General features: G+C 30.7%; 2 protein-coding genes across 2 annotated transcripts in view; one reads left to right on the forward strand and one right to left on the reverse strand.

Annotated features, from left to right (window-relative positions):
* LOC143915612 (uncharacterized) overlaps positions 1–17,709 on the forward strand; it is an 854,026-nt gene that overhangs the window by 315,222 nt on the left and 521,095 nt on the right. The window lies entirely within an intron of this gene.
* On the reverse strand, positions 7,371–11,767 carry LOC143916165 (kelch-like protein 24). The gene is made up of 11 exons (XM_077437105.1): positions 11,745–11,767; positions 11,215–11,372; positions 10,958–11,115; positions 10,708–10,877; positions 10,402–10,620; positions 10,141–10,323; positions 9,904–10,059; positions 9,358–9,500; positions 9,077–9,284; positions 7,766–7,943; positions 7,371–7,684 (listed from the first exon to the last, which is right to left on the reverse strand). The coding sequence occupies exons 2-11, from the start codon at positions 11,331–11,333 to the stop codon at positions 7,575–7,577; spliced, it is 1,644 nt and encodes a 547-aa protein (XP_077293231.1). The 5' UTR covers positions 11,334–11,372; positions 11,745–11,767; the 3' UTR covers positions 7,371–7,574.

The raw sequence follows: 17,709 nt of genomic DNA on the forward strand, positions 1-17,709 counted from the left end.
CATATGTACTTACTACTTTTTTATATTTTTTATTCGATTTTACATTCTAGTTGATTTTCAATTTTGTATTTTAAACAACAATTAGCGGTGAAATTAATATCAGCCAAATATCATCGTATCGTGTCCAGTGGCTCGGCATTTGGGGTGTCTGGAAGTAACCAGACTGATTAAAATATATTACATTGGAATACGATTATTTTTGTTTTTTCTTGTTGATTTCTCAGTGGTGCATTTTTATTTTTATACCTGCTATGACCGATAATTGTTCATCGTACGGCGGCCCATTTTTTTTCTTTGCAAAAGCTTATCTCAAGACAGATCTTTAAGGATGCAAACACAAACTTTATTTTAATTGAAATATGAATGTGCTTTTAATGAATGAAGAATTAGCTGAACCCGGCATTAGGGATCCCAATCGAATATTCGAATATTCCAGTATTCGAATTATTCGTCTGATTTTTCAGCCATTCGTTATTCGAATATTTCATCAACTGTTCGAATATGATTCGTGTGTATATTTTTTTATAAAATAAATACACAAAATCAATATGGAAAGACGATTATGAAGAAAATTAAATATGTAATGGAGATAAATGTGATGAAAATGAAGATAATGAGGAAGATGAAATGTCTACATGAGAAGAAATGGATTTTTATTTATTAAATACAGAAATGTTTGAAAAAAATCACTTTTCGATCGATAATAATCTCTACGAAATTTTAGAAAACATCAGAAAAATAAATCGAATATTTAAGAAGTCACCGGCGAAATATACATTTTTAGAAAAAATCATAATGAAAAAAGAAAATAAAAAATTGAAATTATTATTGGATGTAAAAACGAGGTGGAATTCAATGGCAACTATGATAAGACGATTTATTCAAGTTTACGAAAGTGTAAACATAGCACTAAAATAATATAATTTCAATACTGTTTCTAAGAATGAAATTGATATTTTGAAAATTTTAATTGATGTTCATACTCCCGTTGAAACCACAATCAAAGAATTAAACAAGAATAGTGCATATTTAATAACAGCAGAAGGAGTTTATAAATTTTTATGTTATCTTTTATGTGTGCATTTTAGTTTTATGTTTTTTTTTAATTTTCTTAAAATTATGTATTAATTGTAATATATTATATATAAATATAATGTAATTTATGATGAGTAAATATGTAATTACCTTTTTTTTAATTTTCAAATATATTCGAATATTCGAATAGCTCTTGATTTACTATTCAATATTCGAATAGTTGAAGTCGACGAATATTTGGGATCCCTACCCGGCATACGTTATAAAGTTATAATGCCACAATAACGCATGCCATTCCCGTTCCCGGTTCAACGATTCAAAAAAAATTCAACGATGTCGATATCGTAGTCATAGAAACTTTGATTTGTTTTCGATGTTCCCAACAAACCTTATGCACATAGTTACATAAAAAGTCTCTTCCCTGGGTACTATGTAGAACTCAAGTTATCAGTTTTGGTTCAATTTTCAACATTACATAATTGTCATCTTAAAAATAATATATACTAAATAACCTACTCAAAAAATAAAATAACTCGGTACCGGTATTAGCTTGAAAAATAAGATTAAATTCGAATTTTATACTTTTTGTTAGATTAAATGATCATTATTTTTCAAATGTATGTATTTATTCATATATATGTAAGTGGTCCACGGCATTTAAAATTATAAATGAAGTGATCCGTAAATTCCGAAAGGTTTACCATCGCTGCCCTTACTCAAGTGTAGGTATGCTGTGTTATTTTTAGTCACCAGAGCCTGAGGGGGCCGTGTATTGTTCAAAGGTTGTAAATTCATTGTTAAAGGTGTATCGAACAATGGATAGCACTGTGACTATCCTACCTCTAGTTATTTTACTTTACTTTATTACTGTATTAGTTCAGAGACAATTCTAAGAAATTTTAGGTAAACAAACCTTGCAACGAAGCACTTACATACTCGTTCGCTGTTCGCTGCAAATCTCGTCATGATAATATCATTTTGAAATTTTATGATAAAATGCAAGATTCAAACAGCAATCAAATCATATAAATTGATTAAATAATTCAAGTTCAAATGATAAAAGTTTGGAAATATAAAAAAGTGGATAAAATTGTATTACAATAAGTGATACTTACTTATTCATAGATCTGACACGAGTTTCAAAAAATATTTAACACTTCTTATACAAGTTATGTATATGCACTTACATTACTATTATTATAAAAATAAATTACAAATAAATTAATCACACAAGTAAGCCTGAACGTCGGCGGACGAAAATACTAAAAATAATGGAAACATTGGAACAATCATTGTTATGGTTTTTGATAGACTTTGGACATTTTGATAGATTTTGAACCAAATTTTGCTTCGAAAATTTGCAAATAATAAAATGTATACAAGTTTATAATTTTAAAAGTTATCGGTCATAGCAGGTATAAAAATAATGCAACACTGAGAAATCAACAAGAAAAAACAAAAATAATCGAATTCCAATGTAATATATTTTAATCAATGTTTAAAATACAAAATTGAAAATCAACTAGAATGTAAAATCGAATAAAAAATATAAAAAAGTAGTAAGTACATATGTTAGTATTATAGTATCCTACCATAAAAATACTCGGCTAACTATAAACCACACAAACTACTGACGAGAAAACAAACAAAAATTCACGTGTTCATATACATATGTATGCCTTTCGGCGAAAAATTTCGGCGAGTGCGAAAAGTATTTCAGTTGAACTTTCAATGCTGTGTATACGGCGATAGGTGGGAATGGGCGATTGGGACAATAGTATTTCAGTCAAATTTGCTACCTGCGCATACGAGAGTCAGTGGGTATCGCAGTGGCGGGTTGTCCATAGTGGGTTGCGACAATAGCCAAATTTTCCCGTGTGGGTACCGCTTTCGAGCAACCTCTCCGGTCACCATACAAGATAACTGTATTTTGTACATAGTTAAAAAGAATTACGTTTTTTTACCAATATACAGAAGAAATAACTAAGATAAAGTTACAAATAACGAAGTGATGATTAGAACAAACACGTATGTCGCAAAATTCACAAGCGTTCCGTTTTATGTGACTGCTGGTTTATATATATATATATATATATATATATATATATATATATATATATATATATATATATATATATATATATATACATATAATTCAATGACATCTGCAATACGATTAAAAAGTTTTTTTTTTATTTAAATAAGTAAATATTGGATACGGTTGAGAACCCCTGTCATTTATATTAATTTAATAACGCCCGCGATGTGTACGATAAAAAGTAGATTATTCATTTGAAATAAAGTAAATAAAAAGAAATAAAAAAGAATATAAACTAATTCAATGTAATCTGCAGTTCATACGCTTAGAAAGTTTTTTTTTTCAATTTAAATACATAAATATTGGATACGGTTGAGAACCCCTGACATTTATACTAATTCAATGACATCTTAAAATGATATTCAATGAGTCAAAATGACATTCGCTTAAAATGTAATTGTTCAATTTAAATAAGAATATGTTGGTACGGTTGAGAACACCTTTAATTTATAATAATTTAATAACACCCGCGATCTATACGATAAAAAGTACCATATACATCGATAAATATAATACAATAAAAAGTTACTTTTGCCATTAAAATAGGATAATTTAGGATTTTTGAACATTTTGTCGCTTGAACATTATTTCCGTTTACATTTTGTCGCGGGTACATTTTGTCGCGTGAACATTTTGTCGCGGGTACATTTTGTCAGTGCACTAATTTTCGGGTACATTTTGTCGTTGAACCGTATGTTTATATGTATATGTATATGTGTATGTACATATGTATATGTGAATATATATATATATATATATATATATATATATATATATATATATATATATATATATATATATATATATATATATATATATATCAGTGGCGTATATTGGGTGTGTGCTAGGTGTGCGGCGCACACCCGTGAAAACCAAAGACCACATAAAGTAGTATTTTAATACAAAATAATGTGTTGTTGTATAAACAGGCATTGATGTGTATGGTGTATTTACCGCGTGCGCTAAATGTATGGTGTATGGTGTGGTGTGCAGTCTGCAGCGTGTTGTGTGATGTTAGATGTAGTTTGTGCGCCGCGACGAGAGAATACCTATGCCGTGCAGCAAATTGGTGGGTTTGGTTGGAGTGTGCAGGCGGATATTCGCTTGTATAGGTTTGTTCGCGATATTAAGACGTACGGTGTGCTACGACTTCAGAGCACCGCGCACCGCACCGCACCGCACCGCACCGCACCGCACCACTCGGCAATTGACCGAATGCGATGCGACACGTGGTCTCGTACTTTTTCGCACATTCGTATTTTTATGGTCATATCTCAGTCATACCTCTAATAACTAATAATGGCTAACAGTGTTCAAGACATTTTAACTATTCCGTTTTCAAATAGAAGTTTTGAGATAAAATTAAAAATAATTAAATATGGGAAACCGTGTCCGTCTCTTCCAAATTTATCCAGTTTGCATAAAGAAAAAACAAAAGTTTACACTAGACATTTTTGCGTTTCAAATTATAAAAAATTCGAATGGATTACAGGCTGTGAAATTCGATCCAAACTTTTCTGCTGGCCATGTTTATTGTTCTCCAAAGATATTAATGTGTGGAACAAAGAAGGATTTGCTGATCTCAACCATTTGACAGCAGCACTGAAGAAACACGAAGGATCGCAGGCACACGTTCAATCATTTCTTTCCATACAAATGTTTGGCAAACAACGAATCGACGTATTAATTGACAGTCAACGTAAAGCCGAAATAAGTCGACATAATGAACAAGTAAATAAAAATAGAGATGTTTTAAAACGAATTATTAACGCAATAATCTATCTAGGAAAACAAGAACTGTCCCTGCGAGTTCACGACGAGTCATGTAATTCCGTAAACAAAGGCAATTACATTGAATATCTAAATGCTCTTCGAGAATATGATTCTGTTTTAGATACTCATTTAAATACTGCTACTACCTTTCGTGGTACTTCTCCAAGTATACAAAATGACATAATCGAAGCAATCGCTCATGTTATTAAAGTTCATATAAAAAATGAAGTAGAGTCAGCAAGTTTTGTTGCTATTATTCTCGATGAAACTTCAGATATAATGACAAAATCACAGCTCTCAACAGTTTTACGTTTTGTATGTAAAGGCAATGTACATGAACGGTTTATTAGTTTTACAGACGTTAGTGCTGATAAAACATCTAATGGTCTATTCCGTCACGTGGTGAACATAGTTGAAGAATTTAAAATTCAAGACAAATTGGTTGGACAGACTTATGATGGAGCAAGTGTAATGAGTGGACACGTAAATGGTTTGCAATCCAAAGTCCTCAATGCTTATCCTTTTGCTCTTTTTACACACTGTTATGCTCATGTATTGAATTTAGTATTGCAGCAAGGTCTTTCTGATATTAAAGAAAGTAAATCATTTTTTCAAACTTTAAATGGATTGTCTACATACTTTTCAAAATCTTCCAAAAGAGTATTCGCTTTACAGGAATTTGTGACAAAAAGACTTCCCTCTGTAGCACCCACAAGGTGGAATTTTACATCTCGTTTAAGTAGCACAGTACAACAATACAGAAGTCAATTTACAGATTTTTTTCGACATGTTATAGAAAATTGTGAATTATGGGACACAGATACTGTTATAAAAGCACGAGGGTTTTTAGGCTTTTTAGAGGATTTTCAAACAATTAAACTTCTTCAAATTTTTTCAAAACTGTTTGGAATAACTGATGTTTTGTATAACATTCTTCAATCTAAATCTTCGGACGTTTTATATTGTTGTAAAAAAATTAATGATGTTTTGCAGCAACTGAAATACGAAAGGGATAATAATTTTGAAATGTTATGGAATAATTATTTAAATGAAAAAAATGATGATCATGATCGTAGGCCACAAAGATTAAAAAATTATTCAGAAGTAGAAGATAAAACTTCATTTCGTCAATTATATTTCAAAATAGTTGATAGCATAATCGCACAAGTCGAATGTAGATATTCTTCACTTTCCAAATTAGAATATTTCCACCTTCTTTGTAATGATAAATATGACGAATATAAAGAAAATTTTCCAAATGTTTTAATTAATAAATTAAAAGATTTTTATGGATCACTGTTTGATTATATTCGATTGAAAAACGAACTCATTGTGCTATATTCCAGCTCTGAATTTTCAGAGAAACCTGTTCATGAATTAATACAATTCATGACAAAAAATAACCTCAAATCTGGTTTTAAAGAGGTGTTTAAGCTGGGAGAATTAATATTAACGATACCAAGCAGTACAGCTTCAGCAGAACGTTCTTTTTCGGCGCTGAAAAGAATAAAAACTTGCTATAGAGGTACGCAAGGTCAAGATAGATTATGTGGCCTTAGCTTAATTTCAATAGAAAAAAAGTTATTGGTGGAATTAAAACAGAAAGACACATTCTATGCAGACGTGATCGAAAAGTTTATGTCTCAGAAACGTCGCATTGAACTTATGTATAAATAACTAATAAATTAAACATTTTTGTAATGCAAAACGAGTATTTTTTTTTAATTGCTAATTTTATACCCTATGCCCTACGGCATACACAGCACACCCGGTATTAACACCCACCGTCCGCCACTGATATATATATATATATATATATATATATATATATATATATATATATATATATATATATATATATATATGGGTAGGTGTGTATGTATATATATGTATATATATGTATTTTTATATTTATGTATGTATGTATGTGTATTTGTGTATATATGGATGGTGTACATATATGTTTATATAATTGTCTTTGGCCAGGAAGGTGCATTGGGTTTACCTGTTAGGCCTTCTTGGTGTAAATTAAATAAAAAAAAATAAAAAAAAAATAAAACAAAATAAAATAAATAAATAAAATTGCTTTAACATAAAAAAATGATAAACTAACCCATAGGTGTGAAAGCCACGTTGAAAAGATTATAATTATTACAAGCACTAAAAAGTAGTACATAAATGAAAATTGATGTATTTTATATAACATTCAAATTGCAGTCCAATTGAGTCACAAAAATGGACAAAAATTGGTGGTGTGAATTATGTAGAATGCACTTAATTAGTTAAAATAAGTATCGATTTCAATAAATATTGTTGCCAAATGCATTTTTCTTATTAGGTCCCTGTATGCGACGTTAAAAAGTATGAAAGCATTGAATAATTCATTCTGCATTGTGATGTTTAATACAAAATCATAGCAAATGTGGAAGAGGATGCAAAAATAATGACTTCAAAACCACTATATGATATATTATATATGTATTAACATAATAAAGTTATTATATATAAAAAAAATCAATTTATTACACTATCTTGTAATTTCGGTAAATTCAATATATGTATTTCAGTTTGTTCAAGGGGAATGAGAGCCGCTTTATAGGTAAATGTTTTTGTTACGGGGTCCAATGTAAAAAAATACACAATACCATACAAATGAAAGATAAACAAATTAAAAAACTAGGGCATTATAACAGATTCGTTGTTTTGGCATTTTGCCAATTATTTTCCATTGGTCGTTTGCTGGGTCGTACTCCTGTACTGCATTCGAAATAAATCCCCCTTAAAAAGACGGAGTAAAATTAAACAACCGATTTCAGGAAACAATTGATAAAATATGTACATATGTAAGTGTAAACCAACCGAAACAAATTATCTTTCCGTTATAACATACTGCTTTAAAACCAAAATCTTTTACAAGTGAATCGCTCATTGAAGTCCAGGTGTCACTTCGTGGATCATATCGTTCCACATTACTAAGATGATAAGAGTCATCATCACGTCCACCTATGCAATAGATGTAGTCATCGACTACGACCGCCTAAAAATTGCAATAAAACAAAATTAACAGACATAAGAACTTCTACCGGCTTGTGCAAAGGGTACTGTATCACCTTAAACAATCGGGTTTTTGTGTGACAGGTAAATGGGAATCACGACAAAACATTCCCGGACTGAATATTCTTGACAAAACGTGCACAGACGAAGTAATAATAGGAATGTAATTAAAGACGTAATTATTGCTTATGAAAAGTTTCATTCAGGGCTGTGGAGTCGTTATAAAAAAAGCACAACTTTGATTCCGACTCCGATGCTAAAAAATTAAAAATGTAAAATTAAATTTTTTACAATTTTTTCCCCACTTCTTAACTTTGGGTTGATTTTAAATACCAATACAAGATGCTGCATATATGTATATATATATATATATATATATATTATACATTGTACATATGTAGAGTAAGCTGATTTTTATTAATCATTTAATTACATACTTTAAATTAAGCTTTTTTTCAATGTTTTATTTATGAATACACAATCGTGTGTTCTGATGTAAGTATATGATACTAATAAATATTACGCATTTGGTGTAGCGGATTTGTCAAATATCAGATCTATTGTCAATTTGACCTAAACATGAAAAAAGACAAATATAGAAATTGTCTCAGATACATGCATTCACTCTTCACTCGTAATCATCTTAGTTAATAGTTTAATATTTATATACATACATACATACATATGTATGTGTAAGATCTGGTTTTGAGAAGAAAAGGGCCGGGCAGTAAGTGAGACTCGATGGGCAGCATAAAATATTGTTTAATCGGCGGAGCGCCACAACGATAGTGTTCATCTTTAAGCGTCACACGTACAAGATGACAACTTTACCATTCTTCAACTCGTGCATGCCAACTTAATCATTCATACATGTTAATTATTTTAGGCACGAAAACTAAATTATAAATATGTACTATTTATCATTATTACGAAAAAAATAAATGCAATGTAAATGTGAAACCAAAGTCGGAGTCACTTGATTTTTTTTACGATTCCAACTACAGCGAAAAAGCCACGAATCTATGACTCTGACTCTGCACCTCTGGTATTGTTTGTTTTTATTTGAACGCGAAAAAAGCTTTTTCTGATATTGTTAGAATAAAAGTTTGAACTTACAGATAATGAACTTGTCGCCGTTTTCATCGGACTCAAAGTCTTCCATTTATTTGTTTTCGTGTTGAATGTTTCAACAGATTTTAAACAACTGCTACCTTTATACCCACCAAATACATAAATGTCGTCTTTATAGACTACTGAGGTGTGCTTCAATCTACTATCATTCATGGGGGCAACTTTTTTCCAGCTGTTTTTAACGTAATCGTATCTGAAAACATAGCGAGAATGATCATTACTAAAATTTTAAAATAGCACTAAAATTTATAGCAAAATTCACTCACTCTTCTACAGAGTTTGAAGCACCGTCTTCGCCAATCACGAAGATTCGGTCACCAACAAATAAAGCTGCTGTTGATTGCCATCTTTTACATTTCATTGCTGCTAATTTATTTAGTGTTCTTGTAAGAAGATTAAACGAGTAAACCTACAAAAAATGTCATGTCAATTGAGTCAGTGTGTACAAACGTTTCATTTAAAATCCATTGAGCGGTTTAGGAGATTAACATAAAATAGTAGTAGACCTACTTATACGAAAGGGTAATACTTAAAATTATGAAAAATAATTACTTTATTACAGTAAACAATTATGTACATGATTGACTAACAAAAAGTTTAATTAACAATGTTGAAATCATCTCTAAAAACACACGCACATTTTTAAAAACCACGAAAATGTAATCAATGTTTAATTCCGAGTACAGATAAGTACATTCAAAGTTTATTATAGATAAATCAAATACACGAGGTTGCATTTTCTTACGATTATGTAAAAGTAATTTGAAAGTAGATAAAGTGTTATGAAATAGAAAATTGATATCATTGCATACCTCATTAGTGTCAATTCCATTTGCATCCCATCCGCCAAATATCAATACTTTTTTTTTATGTATAACTGCCGAGAAATTAGTGATTTTAATAGTAGTGTGAAATAATTCACTCCATGCATTAGTTATTGGGTTGTACATATCTATTATACCCGATATCTGAAACAGAATATTAAACATTTTGTAAACACGTTAATTCATAAATGAAAAAGTGAACAATGGAATGGAAAATACACTTACATTACGATTACGTCCCCCAAAAATCAAAACTTGTTTATGTATATTTCGGCATTTGGCATTCGTCAAACTCGAAGAAGATCTCTTTTTGGGCATTTGGTGCCACCGTAAGGCATCCAACACAATTGAAAATGGAGATTCCGAATCGTATTCGCAACACAGTGACCTCACTTCTTCCAGTAAAAACTTTAAAAGCAAATGATATACGAATATTAAAACATCAGTCAACTCATATTAAGATGCAGGCAAAAATAAAAACCCAACCGAAACATCACAAAGGGGTAATCGAATATATTTCATCAGAGAATACAGATCTTTCTTCCTATTGTTCCAATCGTATTTAAGCCACTTCGATAGTCCTTTGAACACCTGTTCTTCTGATTTGCAAGATGTCATCAGTGATGACACTTGCAAATCATCGGATGACAGTAATTGCTTCACCTTATCAACAGACAAGTTTAAGTACTTTTCGTGACTTGTTATCTTAAAATAGAAGTTAATTTTACAAAATAATATATTTTTACGGAAATAAATATTTTCCTAAAAAAATAATATATAGTCCAGACTTACTTTTGAAAAGTTACATAATAAATATTTGTCAATATCTTCTGTTTTTTGTGAGACTTTTTTGTTGTCCCGACATACTGTCTCTAAAAACGAATAACAATTCTTCTTAAGTTCGTCAATCTGTAAAATTTCGGCCAATTTTAAAATATTTGCCACCTGTTCTATTGTCATTTCTGAAAAAAATCGTTAATATAAAATTGAACCGCAGGAACAATCACAAAATTCGTCAATTGAGAAATTCGTGAATTCTTACCCAAAGTGCCCTTATACAGAAATTCAAAAACCTTGTCCACAGATTCTTTTCTAATTCCATCAATGTAAATCTCCAACCCTCGTATATTCATATTTTGATCAAGTATTGACCTAAAGTAAGGACTTACACTGTACAAGATTGACTTGTGAGTGTGATATCTGAAATTGCATTACAAATTAATTTAAGCCGCTTCGTTAGTACAAAGGTATATCCCGCGTGTTATATAATAAAATAATTAATGCGTTGAAAATTCTCACCTTTTCTTCAAAATAATCAAATCGATGTCGGAAAACATTCCTTGCGTATAAAAATTTTGCATCCATTGCATGTGGGAGAATCCATATTGCATTTGTTTTTGATGATCGTTGTCCGTCATTTTCAAAATTGGGAATTGGCAAGCAAAATTAGCAATTTACTAAAACGAAAAAAGGAAGGGGAAAAATATAAAGTTATAAGTTGCAAGTGGGAAAACGCGTATCGCATTTGTGTTTAAATATTACTTATTATAATACAAAGCATAATATAAAATTAATACTCCAATACAATAAAATATTATCCTAAAAGTTGATTTGTGATAACATATTGTATAGTTTTATTTTATTAATGAATTTTTTATAAATTTTAAGCATATGAATTGATTACATATTATATTTGTTGAGCATCGAATAAATTAAATAATCGATTAAAATAAATTAAACGGCATTTAAAATTGAATTATGATTTTTATCAATGTTTTGTTATATAATGTGTATAATCTAAATTTACTTCTACATATTTAAGTGCTTACCTTTGAATCTCCAAGTCGACAATATTTTGAAGCCGCTGTCGTTCGCCTTTTATATCAATTTATTGGTAAATACGATAGGAAAATATCTATCACGATCCAACTGATAACGACTTTTTGATCCTCAATTTATTTTTCAATTTGATACATAATATTGGACACATATTTACCTAGATAATTTATTAAAAATTCGATAGCAGCAAAGAATCATTTTGGGATTCAATTGAATGACGTCATTTTCTGCTATTACCCAAAATATTTTACAGATTTGATCACCTGTTGCAACGCTGCAAAGTAACATCCAAGTTATTTGATCCAAACTATTTAGTCCAAGCTACTTGCATCGTGTCAATACGGTATAAGGCGGCCATTACAGACACTCACACAGAAACAGTCACACACACAATATTTTTTCTAGATCATGAAAACGTGATCAGTGGTCGATTCTGAGTTCGAATCAGTTAAAATATGCTTCAAATATCATTGCGGTTGAGCACAATATCTGCGACACAATACAGTTCATACCATTTCCATAATATTTTTGTAAAAATAATATTTTCAAATAAATTTCTGCCAGCACCGTAATCCCGGTATTCAGACTAGTTTCAGCACCGGGATTCACGGTACCAGAAAACACCGGGATCCCGGGATCCCGGTGCTCGGGATCCCGGAATTGGAAGCCTTAAAACCAACCAAAACAAATTATCTTGCCTTTATAACATATTACTTTAAAGCCAATATCTTTTACAAGGAAATCGCTCATTGAAGTCCAGGTGTCATTTCCAGGATGATATCTTTCAACATTACTAAGAAAAGAAGAACCATTATAGCCACCTATGCAATAGATGTATGTATGTAGTCGTCAAATACAACCACCTAAAAATTGCAAAAAAAATAAATTAACTAATATAAAGCGTCTTCGGGTTCGTGCAGAGGGGATTGTATCACTCCGACTCCGATTTTAAAAATTTTAAAACACAAAATTAAATTTTGTGCCCACTTCAAATATCTCTGGACCAGGTACCAAAACAGGTAATGTTCCGACTTAATTTGACGTATTGCAATAAGCTGTCGGTTCAATGCATTTGTTAGATGGTAACACTGATGAATCGAGCATGAATCGATTTTACTAAATAACTAAACTTTTTAAATTTAACTACATATTTTCTTTCAATATTTAATATATTTTCTACTTTATAAATCATGCCAAAATTCGAACTCGAGATTTTGACTGATTCGAACTTAAAATCGATCACTGATCACGTTTTCATGATCTAGAAAAAATGTGTGTGTGTCAGTGTATTTTGAGAATTTTTTAAACAACCTTCGTCCTATCGAACTGAAAAATGTGTATGAGTGTGTGTAGCTTTGTGTCTGTTAGTATGTGTCTGTGTATTTTGGGGAGTTTTTGAAACTTATCGTATCGGTTACTGAAATTCTTATCGAAACTATGTAAATATTTTTCAAATTTTTAAGTTGACCGGAAATGGTACCTCCCCTTATATGTAGGTATCCTCTTTTATTTAAGTTTTTGAATTCAATTATCTCCCAAACCGCTAACCAAATCGAACAAAATTTTTTTTACGTGTAATAGAAATTATAAATTTTATAACCTAATATTTTTTAAATATTTTTACCTGAACCGCAAAGTTATTTGACTCTAGGGAATCGAGGTTTTTTATGTTTTTCTCAGAAACCTTTTGATTTATTCAACTGAAATTTTATATCTAGAAGTTTAAGCTTAATACCAAGTTATGTAAGATATTTAGTAAGCATCCGTCATTCGGCAAGTGGCAGTTTACCCTTGTTCGATTTTTCTTCCACTATTTTTTTCTACTCCTTAAACATGTGTGCTCTCCACGAAAAAATAGTTCTGGTATCAATGTGATAAAAATAAAAAAAAATTACTAAATATAATAAACCAGAAGTGGTATTTTTTCCTCTTAGAAAGGTCAAAAATGTTGTGAACTGTGAAAAAAATGTGCCACTATTCTGTCCACACCATTGAAGTATAATGTATAGAATAGTCATTCCTAACAAAAGTATCGCTTAAAAGCGAGCCATCGAAGAGAGAGACGGAAAATCAGAAGAGAGACAAAAGAGCGAGGAAAAAAAATTCGTGGAAGTGATCGTCCCTTACAACAACTGGACAAAACAGCTGACATCTCCGGGCACACGGATTTTTTGTGGCAACATTTTTAGGGGCTGAGAGCAATTCTATGCATACATACTACTTCAATGTAGGTAAAGTAATAATTAAAGAGCGGATAGAGAGCGTGCTTTTTCCAGGAATCACAGCATTTTGGGTATATTCACAAAGCCAGAGTGCAATAAAAAAAGGTTCGGCGAACCTTTAACAAAGGTTCGTCATAAAAATGAACAATGCACAACGAACAATAAACAAAGAACGGCACGCTTCCGGTCCGACCTCTAGTAATAATAACTGTTTTTCAATGAGTGAGGCTGGTCCGAACATGTAGCACGTGCACATACAGATGTTCGGACTTTGTCGAACTAAACTACCACACAATTTCACTAGTAGAGCCTATTTCAAAGAGATCCTACTGCTACAGAGATCCTACTGCAACTGAGAAAAACAGCCGAAATCTCCGTCTGCACGGAGTTTTAGTAGCAACATTTTTGGAAGCTGAGAGCGCTTCTACCCATTCTACTTCAATGGTCCACACCCATGGACGTATCAAGCTGAAAATTTATATTTGTATTTTTTATGTACTAACTTAGAGCTGATAAGGTTTTGGTTAGAATTCGTAAACCGGAAGTAGTATTTTTTTAAAACAATATTTCATTATTTTATTGGTTGTGACTATTTGCAGGTACTATATCTGCGACAGGCGCAAAGCCTTCTGCGCATGCGCGAAGGCTTTGCTTCCGAAAGAACTTCCGAAAAATAATCCGATTATAATTTCTAACATTTAATGTATGTATGCTAGACTTGTTTAATCAATCGTTCATTATACATGAGGCAAATAAATTTCGATTTCAATTTTGCACCAGAAGAAGATCCACGAAAGGGAAAAGGATGGATACGAAATCCATTTTTGCCATGGAATGATGATATATCACCTAATTTGGAAGATAAACTAATTGATCTGACTGCAAATCAAGAATTAAAAAAAATGTTTTGAAACCACAACTTCACTTGCAGGCTTTTGGATCAAATTAAAAGTAGAATTCCCATATATTTCTGAACTTTCAGTGAAAACTCTTTTATCATTTGCATCAACTTACCTTTGCGAGACTGCTTTCTCAACCATGAGTATAATTAAAAAAAAAACATCGTAATAGTGTGGATATTTATGATCCATTGCGTGTGGTATTGTCTTCGATTAAACCACGACTGGATAAGTTATCTAATAACAAACAAGCTCATATGTATGTATGTCTCATTAGTTTTTTTTTATTTTAATTTTTTATCTTTATCTAAGTATATACATATTGTACTTCTTTGAATTCAATAAAATAAATTATTGTACTTCTTTGAATTCAATAGAATTCAATAAAAATAATTACTACTTAGATTTTATTTTATTTTTATTTGTTTACAAGTTTTCAACCATATACATATGTATATAACCTTTTTATTTTAAAATATGATGCCGGTCCGTGAGAATTTCTGAAAAATATATACTGGTCCGCTAGCTGAAAAAGTTTGAGTAGCACTGATGTAGGTATTATACGTTGTATATGATAATAATTTTCTAATAATTAATAATATTTGCTAATTTGGATTATATTTTTTACTCTACGTCACTTTACGAGTTCGAACTAAATTTTAAGAGGTTTAAAACAAAATTTTAACAATAAACACGCTGACAGTGACAGTTCATGCGCATGCGCAGAAGGCTTTGCGCATGTCGCAGATATAGTACCTGCAAATAGCCAATAATTCTCAGATATAGTACCTGCAAATAGCCAATAATTTGCAGATATAGTACCTGAAAATAGCCAAAACCTATTTATTGTTTATTATTTTTATTTTCTAGATATTTAATGTGTATAATTATTATAGTGATTTTAAGCAATAAAAAAATTCGAACAAAATCTGACAACTGGAAGTAGAACTTTTGTCTCGTGTAAGTTTCCCTACATTTGCGCTCAATTTGTATCGAAAACGCTCCCATAACCGGCATCGAATTTTGAAAATGGAGATTCTGAATCGAATTCGTAGCAAAGTGAACTGACTTCTTCCAGTAAAATCTTTAAAAACAAATGATATACGAACAGTATAACATCAGTCAATTCGTAATAAAATGCAGACAAAAAAATAAAAATTCCAACCGAAACAGCACAACGGGGTAATCAAATGCATTTCATCAGAGAATACAAATCTTTCTTCTACTTGACAAATTTAGACAGTACTTTCAATATCTGATCATCGGATATCAGCAATTGTTTCACATTCTCAACAGACAAATTTAATAACCTTTCGTGGTTTGATATTTTAACAATACAAGTTGATTTTATAAAAACAAATATTTTTACAGAAATAAATATTTTCCTGAAAAAGAAATATGATTCAGACTTACTTCTGAAAAGTTATCTAATAAATATATTCATAAATATCAATATCTTCTGTGTTTCATGAGACTTCATTGTTGTCCCGACATACTGTCTAAAAACGAATAACAATTCTTCTTTAGATCGTCGAGTTTCATAATTTCAGCCAACTTTACAATATTTACCACCTGTCCTATCCTAAATTCTGTAAAGAATTCATTAATAAAATTGAACCGCAGGAACAATTACAAAATTCGTCAATTGCGAAATTCGCACTCAAAGTGCCCTTATACAGAAATTCGAAAACCTTGTCCACAGATTCTTTTGACGCAAATCTCCAAATCTCGCATTTTCATATTTTGATCAAGTATTGTCCTAAAGTAAAGGCTTGCACTGTACAAGTGTGATATCTAAAATTGCATTACAAATTAATTTAAGCCGCTTCGTTAGTAGGTATATCCCGCGTATTATATAATAAATATGATTAATGTGTTGAAAGTTGTCACCTTTTCTGCAAAATAATCAAATCGATAACGGAAAACATTCCTTGTGTATAAAAATTTTGCATCCATTGTATTTGGGAGAATCCATATTGCATTTGTTTCCGATGATCGCAATCGCTCGTTTTCAAAATTAGGAATTTGCAAGAATTTACTAAAAAGAAAATAAAAACGGGGAAAAATAAAAATGTCGTAAATTGCAACCTATATAGTTGTCTTAGGACATAGCATAATTTAAAAATTAATACTCCAATACTATAAAATATTATCCTAAAAGTTGATTTATGCTAGCATATTGTAAGTTTTATTTTTTTAATGAAATTATCGTATATTTTAAGCATACGAATTGATTACATATTATATGTATTTGTTGAGGATCAAATAAATTAAATAATTGATTAACACAATTAAAATAAATTAATAGGCGTTTAAAATTAAAATAAAACACATTTTTTATATAATGTGTACAATCTAAATTTACTTGTATGTACATATGCCCCAGGATAATGTACATAAGTGTTTACCTTTTAGAGTCTCCAAAGTGGTTAGCGTTTTATAACCAATTTATTGGTAAAAATGATAAGAAAATATTATGTATCACGAACTGATAACGACTTTTCGAACCTTAATTTATTTTTCAATTGGATACATAATGTATAGATATCGACACACCTAGATAATTTATTAAAAATTCAATAACAGCAAAGAATCATGTCGATATGCGATTGAACGATTTCGATTTCTGCTATAGATCAAAATATTTTACAGGTTGGTCCAACATCAAGTTACTCGCCCATACTATTTGGTCCAAGCTACTTGCATCGAGTCAACACGGTATAAGGTGGTTTATAATTCCGCTTATTATCTATTATATACTATAATTGTATGTATCTTTCTTTGACTTGAAATTTCTACTAGTGTTTAGCCCGTTAACATTTCATATGTGGTTT

The sequence above is a fragment of the Arctopsyche grandis genome, chromosome 8 (genome assembly GCF_051622035.1).
Source record: "Arctopsyche grandis isolate Sample6627 chromosome 8, ASM5162203v2, whole genome shotgun sequence".
Lineage (NCBI taxonomy): Eukaryota > Metazoa > Arthropoda > Insecta > Trichoptera > Hydropsychidae > Arctopsyche > Arctopsyche grandis.

Coding starts and splice junctions, on each gene's coding strand:
- LOC143916165 (XM_077437105.1), bottom strand. CDS start 11,333: ATGACGGACAACGATCATCAAAAACAAATGCAATATGGATTCTCCCAC. Junction 10,324..10,401: donor TACCCCTTTGTGATGTTTCG/GTTGGGTTTTTA, acceptor TTGCTTTTAAAG/TTTTTACTGGAAGAAGTGAG. Junction 10,060..10,140: donor TTGGGGGACGTAATCGTAAT/GTAAGTGTATTT, acceptor ATTCTGTTTCAG/ATATCGGGTATAATAGATAT.